The 14,981-nt window shown below is 35.0% G+C and overlaps 1 protein-coding gene and 1 pseudogene across 1 annotated transcript; one reads left to right on the top strand and one right to left on the bottom strand.

Moving 5' to 3' along the window:
• Positions 1–583: 583 nt before the first annotated feature.
• On the top strand, positions 584–5,281 carry LOC120186379 (annotated as a pseudogene).
• Positions 5,282–6,507: 1,226 nt separating this feature from the next.
• Positions 6,508–9,676, bottom strand: LOC120186419. Its single transcript, XM_039190356.1, has 3 exons — positions 7,867–9,676; positions 7,242–7,392; positions 6,508–7,148 (listed from the first exon to the last, which is right to left on the bottom strand). Exons 1-3 carry the CDS (start codon positions 9,625–9,627, stop codon positions 6,508–6,510), a joined length of 2,553 nt encoding a protein of 850 aa, XP_039046287.1. The 5' UTR covers positions 9,628–9,676.
• Between the last annotated feature and the right edge of the window lie 5,305 nt (positions 9,677–14,981).

The raw sequence follows: 14,981 nt of genomic DNA, 5'->3' as shown, positions 1-14,981 counted from the left end.
TAAACCTCAAAATCAATTAATTTACGATTTCATCATAAAACCCTTAAACTTGTGATGATATCATAAATGATTAAACATTATTTAAAATTTGAATTCTAATGTTACGTGTTTTAAAGCTTTTTAGTAACGAAGGTTTTTTTAAAAAAAAATCATTAATCATTTCAATGGTTTCGTATAACATTTGGTTCCTTTAGTCTTCGATCGAGTTTAAAATGTTACAATGTCAAATGTTTTAATCTTAATACTGTGAACTGAAAAAATGGATTGAAAAGATCACTTTTATGATGAGATTTTGAAGTATTTATCTAACTTAACCGATCAATGAATCGAATATATCAATGATTGCACCAAATAAAAAATTATTTATATTTATGGGCGGGCTTGTCAAATGAGCCTAGGGGTTGTATGTAGGCCGAACCAGGAGCCCAAGAAAAGGCCCAACTTATCCAAACAACAAACGGTTTCTGTTTCGACTTCTCTAACGGTGGGGCTCAGATTCCTCCTCGCGCCACGCCAAAGCATAACAAAAATACAAAACTAAAAAGCAGAAAACTTTTAAAATCAAATACAAAGCTAAAATTAAGTAAAATCCAACAACGCCGCTTCCATCTCTTATACCTCTCCCCAAAATCAAAATCAAAATCAAGGTTTCTAATCGGAGGGGGAAAAAGGGAATACGAAAGTCGATTGAAATCTTATGCAATGCAGTCGAATTGCTGCCATGTTTCGTTTGCTTTGTTCTCAAGTTTTTGAATTTTCTCCAAGGGTTTATTGGAGTTTCCATCATACTCTATTCCATATGGATGCTAGATCAATGGAACCATCAGGTCCTCAATTTTCCTCCGCCTTCGGCTCCCTCGCCGGGCTCGTCTCTTTCTGCTCTCGCCATTTCAAGACCGGAGCCTGGAGCTCATGCAGCTGGGGTTCTCGACGGCTTTGCTGTCGCTTTGGTTTCTGAGGTGGATAATGGGATCGGATTTGACTTGAGCTCCGTCAAGCTACCTGCTCCTTGGTACTACTAACTCTATTTATTATTTTTATTGTTTTACAATTAATTGTTTGTTTTAAGGAATTTTGAAGTGGACACTTCATTAAATGCTACGTCAAATTTTTAAAAAAATGGACGGAGGCAGGTTATAGTATAAGAACATAAGGTCAGTTAGAGATTTATATACCTTAAGTCTTTGATAGTATACTCTCATGAGTTGTGTATATGATTTTTATTGTATATTCATAAACAGAGTAGCTAAAGTGAATTATATTCCATTTATTATTCAGGAAAAACTTATACAGAGTTGCTAAATTCTAGGCGAAATTTGTTTAAATGTGCAAAAAAATCATACTATGTTTTAGAATCACTAACTCTAAAAGTGTCTCTTCATTCCACTTTTACATCTTAAAAATTTAGTCAAGTATTATCTTTAGAGCTGAATGCATTTAATGTGTACTGGGCAGATTTTTAACGAGTATAAAGAGTAAAGTGATTTTTTTAGAGAGAAAAAAATACTAATGCATTGGATTTAATATTTCTCTGCCAAGTACAATTCAGAACTTGAGTTGTGTCTCTTTCAGTTGTTTATTTTATATGATTAGCTATATAATCATTAGTTTTGGAGTTACTTGTGGTTGAATGTATTAGGTAATGCTTACATAAGTGTTAAGATGATGCTTTTCTTCCTTTTTTTTTAGGTTCATATACTCTTTTATGGGAGTGGGCATTGTGCTATGTTGCATTACTTTCATTGGTTGCATAGCTGCTGAATCTATTAATGGCTGCTGCCTTTGCTTCGTATCCTACCTAGATGAGTCTTTATATGTGGCTTAGAGTCTGGTTTCTGAATATCTATATAACAGAGGCCAGCATGAGTTTTTAATGAAAAATGCAAATTTCGGAAATGGTTCTTAATATATAGAAATTTAAGTTCATTAACTTTACAATTTACATATACTTTGCATTGAAAATGAAGTGCTAAAATAGGATCAAATCTTAAGCACAAATTTCAGAATTTCTTCTTAAAAGTTTTCACGTCAAGTCTCTCTAAAACTAAATACTAAGCTCGCTGACAAACTTCAGTGTCGAAGTTATTCTGTCCTGCCAATTATCCAATTAACTGCATTCTATAACGCATTTTTCCTTGACTTGATCTAACTGCCAGTACACACTCCTCAAAATTGTTCTCATTCAAATAGAAGCTGCTTTGGTGGCATTTATTGCAATTGACCGTAGCTGGGAGAAGGTATAGCCTGATTTTTGGTGCATTGTTTTCGTCTAGAGATGCCATGCCTTTGATCATGGACAGATTAACTACTAAATACATATTTTCTGACAGGATATTCCGTTTGACCCAACTGGAGAACTTGATACCCTTCAATCCTTTATAAAAGACAACATTGATATATGTAAATGGATTGGGATCAGTGTGGTCATAATTCAGGTATATTTTAGGCCATTCTCAAGCATTTTATAACTCACTAAATTAGTTGATTGCAATTATTATGCACTAAAATTCAAAAGAAAATGCAGTAACCAAATACACATATTTTGTGATCAGCGGCTTTGGTTCTAGTGTTCTCAAATATTTTCGGTAAAGATTAAGAAAGCAAAAATTTGATGTTCAAAAATTATGACAACACCCTTGCACAATGTCAGGAATTTATAAGCGAACAAAATAATCAAAGTAAGATCAACATGAAAAAAATCACTAGGTGATCTTCAACCACTATAATTACACCAAAATCTAACTTAATTATCAATTAGAATTTACTTCGATACATAATAATCTCTCCCTTGACACAAATTTAGTTACAAAATTACTAAATATCATTTGAAATCGTTGGATTGATTGAAAATCAATTCCTCTTCAAGTGAAAACTCATTGCAACAGATTCTCTTGCATATCTCCAATCTTGCTAACATAATTCACAACAATAAAATTTCTTGAAACTGAATAACTACTCATGACCACATCATCATAACCATAGTTCATGTTACCACTTATTAGGAATTTGTCAGCGGAAAGAATAATCAAAGTGAGATTAACATGAAATAAATCACATTTAACATGGTTCATCCCAGCCTACATCCACAAATGAGAGAAGAAAATCCACTATAAACATAGAGATTACACCAAAATCCATAACAATTCTTACTAAAATAAACTTAACCATCGAGTAATCTTTAACCATATGTAATACTTAGTTCACTTTCCTTATTGAGGTGATAAAGTTACCGTGGATGATATATTGGCTTATAACTAGATATAGACGATACTCAACCACAACTTGATTGTACCTTACAATATGCCACTTTTTTGTTTTGTAATTATATTTTTAATATTTTCTTGTTAAAATTTAAAGAAAACGAAAATTTTCATTGAAAATAAAAGAATCCATCTTAATCCCACATTTTTGTATTGGGATGAATCAAACTGTTATGAACTGAAAATGCATGAATAGATTTTTTTAGTTCAAATATATGCATATACGGTAATTAAATTCAATGACCAGATATATATATATTCTTATTTCCTTACTTTAATCTTGTTTTTGCTTATTCCTCTAATCTTTCAGGCATTGGCTTTGCTAGTGGCAATAATTTTGCGGGCAATGGTATCCTCTAGAAGACTGGACATAGACGATGAGGATGATTATGAAAGTAATAGAGGTCCCCTCCTAAACCCTCAGTCTAGCCACACATCTGCTTCAGCCAAGGGTGATGGCAGAGAACCGCACTCTGACATCTGGGAATTGCGAATGAGAGAAAAGGTATCCTCACTAAAGTTGATTACAACTCATTGTTATCAGAAAATTATGGCTGGATTCTTTTTATATGAGACGGTTCACTCTGTTTTATTAGGTTATTCTGTATGATGAGAAATCCACTGCATGACATATAATTCTAGATTGAATGATGACTGCTGCCTGTGGAAATGGTTCCTTGAATTAGTATCTATAGAAACAATGGACCTCATTACTTTCATACTATGTGAACTATTGTAGGGAATATATTAAATTATTTGGTGATAAGATGACAAATTAATGATCCAACTCATTGCATTAACCTAGTATCAGAATCCAGGATATCAATAGCAACTAAGCAGTGACTGAACATGTATGCAGTTCACAAGTGTACATTTGATTTTCTTTCAGATATGCTTCGAAATATCTGATTTTTTTCAGACTCAAATCCACAAAATTAATCTCAATGAGATCCACACACACAAGTTACTAAATCATAAGTGGGGTATTGAACTAAAACGATAATTCCATGTGTGATACTCAGCCTGGTTGCTGTTTGATACTATCTAATTAGTTCGGATGCATGGAATCTATAGAAGACATTTGTCAGATCTGAAACAAACTAATAATCCAACTCAGTGTCATTTGTCCCGGCCTTGCAGTTTGATATCTGAGTCAGAAATAAATACTTTTATCTAGCAGTACACTGCTGTCAATGTCATAGAGAGATCCCAGTTCCCAATGACTGATCAATGATACTTGTACATGATACTCCGTGTCTTTACTTCAGTTGTGAAATCATGATTTCAACTCCTTTATATCTTCTCTCCCATTCGGAATTTTGGGGGGTGATGTTGTGATCCTGGTTGGAAGTTATCTTGTTTAACTATTATTTTTCGGCTTTGGGTTTTAGTAACTTTCTTCTGGTTGAAAAACAGCGTCTGTAATGCAAAAGGGTGTTCCAGATGGCAAAGCAATTTCGTTACTGGTGTTTTTGGTGTTATCTTGGTTCATATAAGCAATCGAAATTTTGTTAAGAATCGCTATCATTTAAAGTGGAATATTCATTCATGCTGAGTTTTGTTTCCACTTCCATCCATCCATCCATGTGCAGTACCTTCCATATAATATTGGCTTTTGTATCATTAATCATAAGATTCATAACATTGAATTGGGCATTGCAGTATGGACTGAACAGTGGTGATAGATACAACGGTGCTTATATATACAGTTCACTAAACCAGAATGCATCTGCAAGTATGAAGTCCAAGTAGAATATAATAAACCAAAAAGAACGGTCCATCTCACAGGAAACTGTATGTTTTGTATCTCGAACTAATCAAGTACATATCGTTGCAAGTATGAAGTCCTTTTACTCTTAATATTTGTGTTGGAAGTTAGGTCAAATTGTTTCTTTTTAATTGCACCTATGGAATAATTGTTCTGAATGTGGTGATAATGAGATTTTGTATAAATGACAACTGAGAAGTTCGTTGTTTGTAATACTGTAGTATGATCGTTATTAAATGTTTGGAATACTGAGTGTGGTGATAATGACATTCCGTATAAATGAGAAGTTTTGTGTTGTATTTGCGTATTTTTTCTCCTTTTTATCATAATTGTGCTTAAGATATCATACATATACATATACATATATTGATATGTTAATGAATTATACCGTATTATATATATGTTATTATTATATCACGACATGTCATTTTTCCCCCTATGTTATGTTTAATATTACTTGGTCGACTCCCATGTGTTGCCCTCCCGCGACAACATTCCTGTGGACATCCCTATGGGAAAAGTTTTTGTTTTCTCCTTGTTATAATAAGAAAATCCTGGAAATTTGCAAAATCTTTGTTTAATCCTTTTCTTTTGTCATCTAGTTGAGGCTAAAGTTAACCTGGGATGGTTTGAAGGACCACTTTTATTTATTTATTTATAATACATATATACAAGTTGTGTATGCTCTATATATTATAATCCCCGTATGAATTTATTATATAAAGTAATTGTATCATGACAGACGTTGTTTGCAAATTGCATAAAATGGTTGCATGCAGAACAAGTGGTCAAGGAAATTAAAGAACATGGTCTGCCTTCTTACCCATGTACTCTTGGTTTTTCACTATTATGTTCATATGCATGCCACCTTTTGGTAGATATAATTCAAATTATACAATAGGATATATGTATATATATATATATATATATAAAAACTTTAGTGTTTTGTTTATATATATATATATATACTTTAGTGTTTTGTTTTTTTGTGCTAGGGAGTAGAAAACTACCTCTTATTATATTGATATAAAGTGGTTTAGGAATTTATTTAAGCCTAAACTTGAATCTGTTCAGGTGACGGGTAGGGTTCAGATGGGTAAACAATTCAACCCAATATATGATGATCCCTAATAGCAATTGTTCATATAGTTTTAGTTTCACATCCATAATAAAGGCTGAGATAGAATATGAACATTGCCCCATTTCTGTAGACCGATATCGGAAGCGTTAAGGATGGAGATTGGAGACATTGTCTTCAGCTGTGGAAATATATTTCAATGACATTTCAATCAGAACAATGATTTTTTCAAAAACAACTCATATCAGATTAATAATATTACCATTATTTTGTATACAACATTAAACAAATAGCATGGGTCAGGATCTTCGTTGTTCAAATATCAAATGCACAGATTCACTTTCACAAACAACAACAATAAAGGGTTACAATCAATGGAGAGAGTAGAAAGACCTACTCGGTCACATCCACATCACTGCCTCTTCCACAAGCTCTTCTAGCAACTTCCTCTCTATCTCCCTTCCCAAATTATCTTTTTCTAATTTTATTTGATCAACCCAAGCTCCACTCACCACTTCTTTCTGCACCACCAGGTCATCACCACCCACAAAACCACATTTCGCCTCACCGGAAAACAATTCCTTCATTCGGGACCACACTTGGTCAACCAGCATGGGAGATGCACCATCCCTGCCTAGTGACAGGGTTCCCGCACAACTGTCTGAACCGGAACCCGTGATTTCTAGTAATGCTGCATTCACACAGTCGAACACGAGCTTCCTGTTTAATCTCCATTGTAGTCGCTTGGACTGGTGTAGAGGTTCCTTGGCATTCAAGTTGGCATATCTCAAGGATAGGTCCAGAGGGCTTTCAGATGAATGCCATCTAAACGACTCGACTGGCACCTCACCATTGAGAGTGGTGGCTGATAATAATGATTGTACTGAGAAAACCCAATCATGTTCTTCCTTGGCACCGGGAAAAACCGCAGAGAGGTTTGAGGCTGTCTCAGAACAAGAATCACCCCATGATAGAACGCGAGCAATGGATTCTATAGGTGGTGACTTGTCAATCAAGTTAGACCTAAGTGGCACCTCCAAACCTGTGTTATTAAAGGGGAAATAAACGAGGATAAGAGGAAATAAGAAATCAGGCAAGTACTAAAATTTTCCCAGTAATAATAAGTGAAGTTTACCTGTGTGCAAAGATTTGAAACAGCCAGAGGACTCATGAATTGTGTTCTCTTCCTCATCAAATGGAGGTTCTAAAACTGAGATAGGGCTCGGCTGCCCCTGATTCTCACTCATATGGGCAGCCAGTGAAGTTTTTGCTGCAGACAACCCTGCCTACAAAAAGTTACCATAGTATTGATAAGTGATTAAGCCGTAGAAGTTTAGAACACAATCCGATCTCATGCAAATCACAGTACTGACCTCTTAAGTTGACTAAGATGACTGATATTTGTCTTAGCTAAGAACAATAAATGAATATAAACATAATGGTACTCTTAAATACGAGATCATCCTTAAAATAGTGGGAAAATTTATTCAACCCTATTTGTAGAATTATACTTGCATCATCTTCAGCATCGCTCACTCTTCAGATAAAGGTAAAAGAACATTTAAGGTTTATTATGTGCTAGCTTCCGCTCTCCTAGATTATACAAATGGGAGGCAATTTTGTTGCACTTTCCATCTTGACCACTCAAATCTCAGATCACCATAGAAAAACTAAAGCATATTTGATGTATGCGTATAAAACAAGATGTAAACATTCAATAAATATATGAATTGCTAAGAAACTCAGGAAGTTTGAAGTACCTGGAAGGAAATCATGCCTTGTTTCTGTCCCCCCATGCTAGTCAAATCTAGTAAATGAGTTTCATAGAAACGCTCTTGGTTGCAACTGTTAGCACACTGAGAAGCACTACCACTAATCTTTCGAGGATGAGTAATTGGTGAGCCAGGTGTTCCAGGAGTTGTAGATGGAGATACATCAGTAGCTTGCGACCGACTAGATTTTTGTTTATTGGTTTTCTTATTCTTAGAAAAAAATAAACTTGAAACTTTTCCCTTCAAAGATGATTTCATGCTCTTTGCCTTTGCTAGTTCCTTGGAAACTTTTTCTTTGCTATCTCCGAGATCTGAAACTTCAACTTCAAGCCTTCCACCATTTGCAGTGGAAGATAAGAGCCCTGTTGACCTAAGACAGTTCTGGGGAGAATCACTTGTACTTTCTTCTTTATTCAAAGTTAGGCATGAAGTTGATTCCTCAAGTTCTTGTTCCTTATTATCTCTCTCTTCTTCAGATTTCACCAACAGTTTGGTATCAGAAAGAAAAAGCATCTCACCTAATGTGCTTGAGATTCTCACAAGATTTCTTTGTTCTTGAGAACTCTTATTTGACGCCATCAGGCTCCATCTTTCTGAAAGCCGTTTCTTTGCTTCCCTGCAAACTGAGGACTCAGGAGAACATGATGCAAGGCTGAAGGAAGAGGAAGAATGTCTAGAAGTTGGAGACATACCATCAGAATCAGTGAGATTTTCCGTAGCACACTCGTTTTCAGATCTATTCAATGAACTATCATCACCAATATAACCATTAGAAAACACAGAAGAAAGCAATGTTTCTTCCCTCCTGTGATGCATCATATTTTCTTGCGTCTCTCTAGTTATTCCCTTGGCCACTTCTCTCTGTTCTTCTACATCATCATCTTCTGGTTCCTCAAAAGAATCTTCACCATGCACTAATCTTGGTGATGAGAAAGATGGAGATGCGACAGTCTTATTGTTTTGAATCTTCTCGAGGTTGGGCTTCAATACCACTATTCTAGTTGGTTGGGAAGAACATTCATCAACATTTGGACCGGGGAAACGAGGAGAACATGCAGTGTTGTTTCTATCCCACCTAGATACTTGATCGATCTGCACAGGTTTCTTTATCTGTTTATCACCCTTGTTTCCAGTTCCAGAAAGTTTCTCTTCGTCAACCATAAGGGAAGGTCTAAGAATAGTGATACGCTTTGTCTCAGGAATTAAAGACTGGAAATTGTGAATAGATTGAGAGAATGTAGAATTTGGCTCTTCAAGAAACTTGAGGAATAACTCTCTATTGGAACTCAAAACTTCCAGTGCATCATGAAATTCCTTGGTCTGGCGAAGTTTTTCATCAGTCACCAGATGTTTAGCTTCCATAAACTTTTGACGAACTAGTGCTATTCTTTTCTCATTCACATTATCATTATAACTGCCTTTATGTGGAGAGCTGTCTCTTGTGTTAGTTGTCCTAGAGGACTGTCGCCAGATTTCATAGAAATCTTCATATTTGTTCAGCTCTAAACAGAGATTTCCTTCACATTGCATTTGCTTGGCTGAAAAGACTCGGCCATGCTTCCAGCCTTCCATAGGTAACTCAGATTGACTCAAAGAGCGTCGAGAAGGACCTTTAGAGTGGCATCTTTGCGAAGCTAAATTATTCTGCTGCTTTGGTATTGTGTCGAGCCCCATCAGCTTAGCAACCACATTGGGTGGGTCATGCTTAGATTCTACTTTTGACATTTCCTTGGCTATGAGCATCTTCATGGGCGTTCCATTACCTCTCTTGTTTGACAAAGTTCTCCTTAACTCAGATATATTCTGCACATATAAAAAAATTTAACATAGGTAAGGACACTAGGATATTTAATTTTATAATACAAGTGGAAGATACAGAGACAAGTTCTGAAAAGAATCTGTCGCAACTTGTTTATATAATTACTATCGCAGATTAAAAAAAAACCAATGCTTACCGATTGATCATCTATAGGGTCTCCAAATGTGGGGCTCACCATCCTTATCAGGTCAGATTGACTCCTTGTGAGTGAGGAACCTGCCCATTCAAGAATAACCATGTTAAAATAGCAAGGTAAATATATAATAAAAGCATAAGCAACGAAAAGTACCAATACACATTTGATTCATTGTATACAATTTATCTAAGTAATTTTTGGGGTGAGGGGGACTTAACAATTTAAAATTGCCAGTGTACTAGGATCAGAAATATAGAAAATTGAAGGCAAGTACCAGTAGTTAAGGCAATAGACATGAACTAGAATAACTGACCTCCACAATCAGAATAAGATTCCACAACTTATACCGTTTTATTAACTTCGAAAATTTTGTAAGAAAAATAATGGCAGCTTCAGCAGTTAACTTTCACAAGTATCATTTTCCAAAGTTTTGAATTTTCTTCAATAAACAAGTGACAAAAAAAATACAAAATGAATTGAACTGAAGGGAAAAAGGAATAGGAAGTAACTAAACAAGTGATGATCATGGGAAGCTACTACCCGGACAACAAAGTGCTCAAATCTACCAAGAAAAGACAAGTAGTTTTTTCTCATGAAAAAGGAGATCACCATCATCGCGATGCGGTTTCTCACTAAGCAGGCTGTTTCGAGGAACACCTACGTTGAAATCAAACAGGTTTACCATCCTGCCCAGGCATCCTGGAAATTTCTCAATACTCTGACCTTTCCTGTTCTGAATCCCGTTCATTTCCACACCTGCTAAACACACAAACGAAAAATCCCAACTTAGTTTCCAAATATTTTCTCCTAAATATAATCAGGGAAAATGTCAAATCAAGCTTCAAGTAAGTAAATAATACTACATTTAGCAGAAAAAACTTCAAAAGTAAAATGCAAATCAAACGATAATAATAACACGGATGATTCAAAAGAACGCCAAGAATATTATATGATCATAAGTCCTAACTAGGGACGGCAAAACCACGTACTCGTCTAGATCTGTCTAACAATAAACTTAAGTTATACATAAACAACAAACATAAAAAAGATGTCCATTAAGAAACATTATAATAATGTATGTAAAAAATTCTAGATAATATAAATATTATATCAAATTATTTTAAAAGAATAATATATATATATATATATATATATATATTAAGCCCATTATAATTAATAATGAGGATGATTTAAATTTTAAATCAGCGTTGTTCATTTTCATCTTTATATTTAATTTAGTTTTTTGTTGATTTTGTGATTAGATTGTCTTCAAATTTCATCCAATCACTCACTCACTATTTTCATCTAATTTCAGATTTTTCCATCCATTTTTTATAGTATCTCTTCTACTTGCTGATCTTACATCACTCGTTTTTAAACAAAATCCTGACAAAGCTTCTAGAACTCTTTACCCTCTAATTAAAACTTCAAAATTTTGAAAACACCACTGAAGTTAAAAAATACTCATCTCAAATCAACACTTGATAAATGAAATTAGAAGAAAAAAACGAAATAAAAAATATACGTTATGTCTCGAGAAACAAACAAAAAATTGAAAATTTTAAATCATAGGTCTTGAGAGAAAGAGAGAAAATACATGAGTTTTAACCGTAGAAGAAGAATCTAACAAGCTTTGACAGCCGAGAGAGAAAATGACTAAACTTTACAGTGTGAAGTTTGGAGGTAAAACTACATAAAGGAAATACCTTTTTTCTTTTAATTTTTCTACTCGAGAAACAAACAAAATATAAGAATCAAAGTTGGGTTTTTATGGATTTGGGGCAGAGAGATTAAAGATTAAAGATTAAAAAAGAAGAAGAAACATACCTGAAGAGTGGAGACTAGAAAATATCGGCACAGTAACGAGATTAAAGACTAAAGAGGAGATCAAATTAAAGACTAAATGTCCCTAATATTTGGTTAAATTACATGTTATATCTTATACAATATTAGAATTTATAAATTAGTCTATAAAATTACACCTAAATTCATAATGATTCAAAATTTAATAGATATTTAGTTGGGCGGGCGGATGTGGGGCGGGCGGATGCGGGACGGACGGATGCGGGTGGATGCGGGGCGGGTAATGTCTCAAACCCATTACCCGCCCACCACCCGTGACGGGTACCACTTTCTAAATCCACACCCGTCCACTACCGACTAAAATTATACAAATCCCTGCTCCAATTGGAGCGGGTGCGGAACGAAATCTACGAAACTGTACTCGTTTACCATCCCTAGTCCTAATCAACCCAAAATACAACACTCCTAAAAGTCAATCAAGCTATTTCCTTTGCAGATCAATTTCCGGACACAAATTCAAAACCAGGAAACCGATTTAAAAAACAACACCACCCTTGGAAAGAAAAGAAAAAATAGTGAAAAGATAAAAGTAAATATTTTTTTCACATGTTGCAACACATCACACGTCGTTATAAGCTCTGAAGCAAAACTGCAAGCTTTTTTTTTATTTGTAAAAAAACAAATTTCTATTCTAATTTGACAATGATCAAAGTATCAAAGCAACTGAATTCATTAGAAAATGAGGGAGGAAATAGAAAAACAAAGCACCTCAAGTAAGAAAAGCGGAAGAACTTTGAGATTAAAAAAAATTACACAATATGTGCAATCATAAAGGAATAATATATTTGAAAAAAAAAATAGCTTCTAAGCTGAGGTCATTGTAGAGTGGAAGACAATCAAATCTAGAAAAGTAATTAGATTTGATTTTGCAGTTACATTTCTTTGAAAATAATGCATATTTATAATATTTTTCCAAAAATATTCAGAATTAAAGGACAAGAGAGATCGGAAGAGGACCGCGAGTAAAAAGGGTGAAAATTGCTCTGCTCCCTAGAAACTGACACGCCCTTTCTATTACGTGTAAACAGAGATTAATTTAGAGGGGACGGAGAGAGAGAGTGTGTGTTCTGGTGATCGGAATCCAATCTCAAATGATATGCAGACGGAGAATCGCCGGAATCTTCCAAGCATGACCGCAGTTAGCGTCGCTGTTGCCGTCTGAAATGAAAGTGTAGACACTAATTTTCGTCGACATATTTTTTCCCCCTTTATATGTACCTACATATTTATATATATACATATTTTGAAACTACGTATATAATATATAGTTTTTAATAGTTTTTAAAATTATATAATATATAGTTTTAAAAAAACATTTTAGAAAATATATATAATATATAATTTTTAAAATCATTTGGAAAACTTATATATATATATATAGTTTTTGAAAACATTTTTGAAAACATATATATTATAGTTTTGAAAGCATTTTGAAAACATTTATATTATATAGTTTTTAAAACGTTTTGGGAAAATTTATATAATCTTTTTTGAAAACATGTTGGAAAACATTCGTATATTATATAGTTTTAAAAAAAAAACATTTTGAAAATTTATATATTGTATGTTTTTGAAAATATTTATGTATATATATATTATTATTATTATTTATTATTATTATTATTATTATTTTTCATTTTTTTTAACTTATTTTGGTTTTGTTTCAGGTCCAAAACGGGGTCCAAATAAGTCAGAACGGGCCTGAACCAGCCCAGCACAGGTTTGTGGTCTGAGAACCCTAGGCACGCATGTCAACACGCGCCGCACGGGAGTTCAAGGGTCATGAGCGAAACGGCCGGCCGTTATCCCGGGACTGACCCATCCCGGGATGGTCGGTCAACCACGAACCGAGTACTCCACAATATCCGGGGTTCTCAACGGCCGGCGGGGGTTATAAAAACCCACGGCCAAGTCACTGCCAAAGAAAAAAAAAAATCCACTGGAAACCCAAGAATCGGGCACATCACACCGAGAGAACAAAGAAACCAAGACCAGAAACCATCATCGTGTACCACACAGTCAAAACACATCAACACAACAAAAACATAGAACATCACAACATCAACACAGCATCAACAGTACTAAAGTACACGAAAACAGAGCCAAAATAACATCACTGAAGCCAAACCCCAACACAAGTAAAGGAATACATAAAAAGGCCAAGCCAAGAGAAACCGAGAGTGGGCACGGCGAGAACAGAAGCGGAAAGGTCGCCGGAAAGGTAAAAGGTCGAGACTTTTTGTTTAGATCTACTCCGGTAGGTGGGGTTTTTGGGGATTTTAGGCTTGGTTTCGTGTTTACGGGGTTAAGGGGAACATCTTGCTGAGGTTTGGTTTTGTTTCCGGCGGCCGGGGCGGCGGCGGTGCGGCTGAGTGGGCCACCAGACGGTGGCCGGATATCGCCCGAGGAAGGGCTGTTTGAGAGAGATATCTCTCATTTGAGAGAAGAGATCTGGAAAATGGAGAGAAATGATTCAAAATAGGCCGGTTTTGGTATTTATATACCAAGGACCATCCTGCAAATACAAGATTCTTAAATCCCTTCCGTAGTCCCTGATACTTTGAGTCGCAATTCATTTTGGTCACTACCTGTAAATTTGCCTCCGAATTTCCAATTTAATCAATTTGGTCCATGTTTATATTTTTTATATTTCGTGAATTGGCACCTAACTTTTTCTTTTCTCTTTTGCAGTTCATTTTAATACCAATCTAGTCCATTAATTTCAATTTGTCTCAATTTGATCCTCTAAGTCGAGACTTTATTTTATTCTTTTTTTTATGTTTTTTTTGATTTATCTAACATTTGTCTATTATTATATTTTCTAACATTTTTGACCTTTTTTAGAAGAACTCCAACCAATCAAAGGTAAGTAATATGAATCGAGTTTTTAAATTTAAATTTAAATTTTAAATTTTCGCAACTAAGACAACCGACAAATTAATTGGTACCGAAAGGGCGGTTCAAGGGTGCTAACCCTTCCTTGACCGTAATCGACTCCCGAACCCGACACGTTTCTGGTACAACGCAGATCAGGTAAGATGGTGTCCGACCCACCTAAATTCATTTTAAAATGGTCGGTGGCGACTCCCAACCCAATCACTCAAGTCAAAGCCCAATTCCGGGGCCCAACCGAAAGACGGTTGCGACAGCTTGGCGACTCCGCTGGGGACAGGTAAGTGAGTCAGGCCAGAATTAATTTTTGGTTGTCTTTTTATGCGAAAATGGTAAATTTAAATTTTAATTTATTTATTCGATTCGAATTATTTACCTTTGATTATTTATTTT

Source organism: Hibiscus syriacus, unplaced genomic scaffold (assembly GCF_006381635.1).
Source record: "Hibiscus syriacus cultivar Baekdansim isolate YM2019G1 unplaced genomic scaffold, ASM638163v2 tig00113338_pilon, whole genome shotgun sequence".
Lineage (NCBI taxonomy): Eukaryota > Viridiplantae > Streptophyta > Magnoliopsida > Malvales > Malvaceae > Hibiscus > Hibiscus syriacus.
Note: the sequence above shows the minus strand (reverse complement) of the source record. Positions and strands in the feature narration are given on the sequence as shown.

Coding starts and splice junctions, on each gene's coding strand:
- LOC120186419 (XM_039190356.1), bottom strand. CDS start 9,627: ATGAAGATGCTCATAGCCAAGGAAATGTCAAAAGTAGAATCTAAGCAT. Junction 7,393..7,866: donor AAGGCATGATTTCCTTCCAG/GTACTTCAAACT, acceptor AACTTTTTGTAG/GCAGGGTTGTCTGCAGCAAA. Junction 7,149..7,241: donor TTTCAAATCTTTGCACACAG/GTAAACTTCACT, acceptor TTAATAACACAG/GTTTGGAGGTGCCACTTAGG.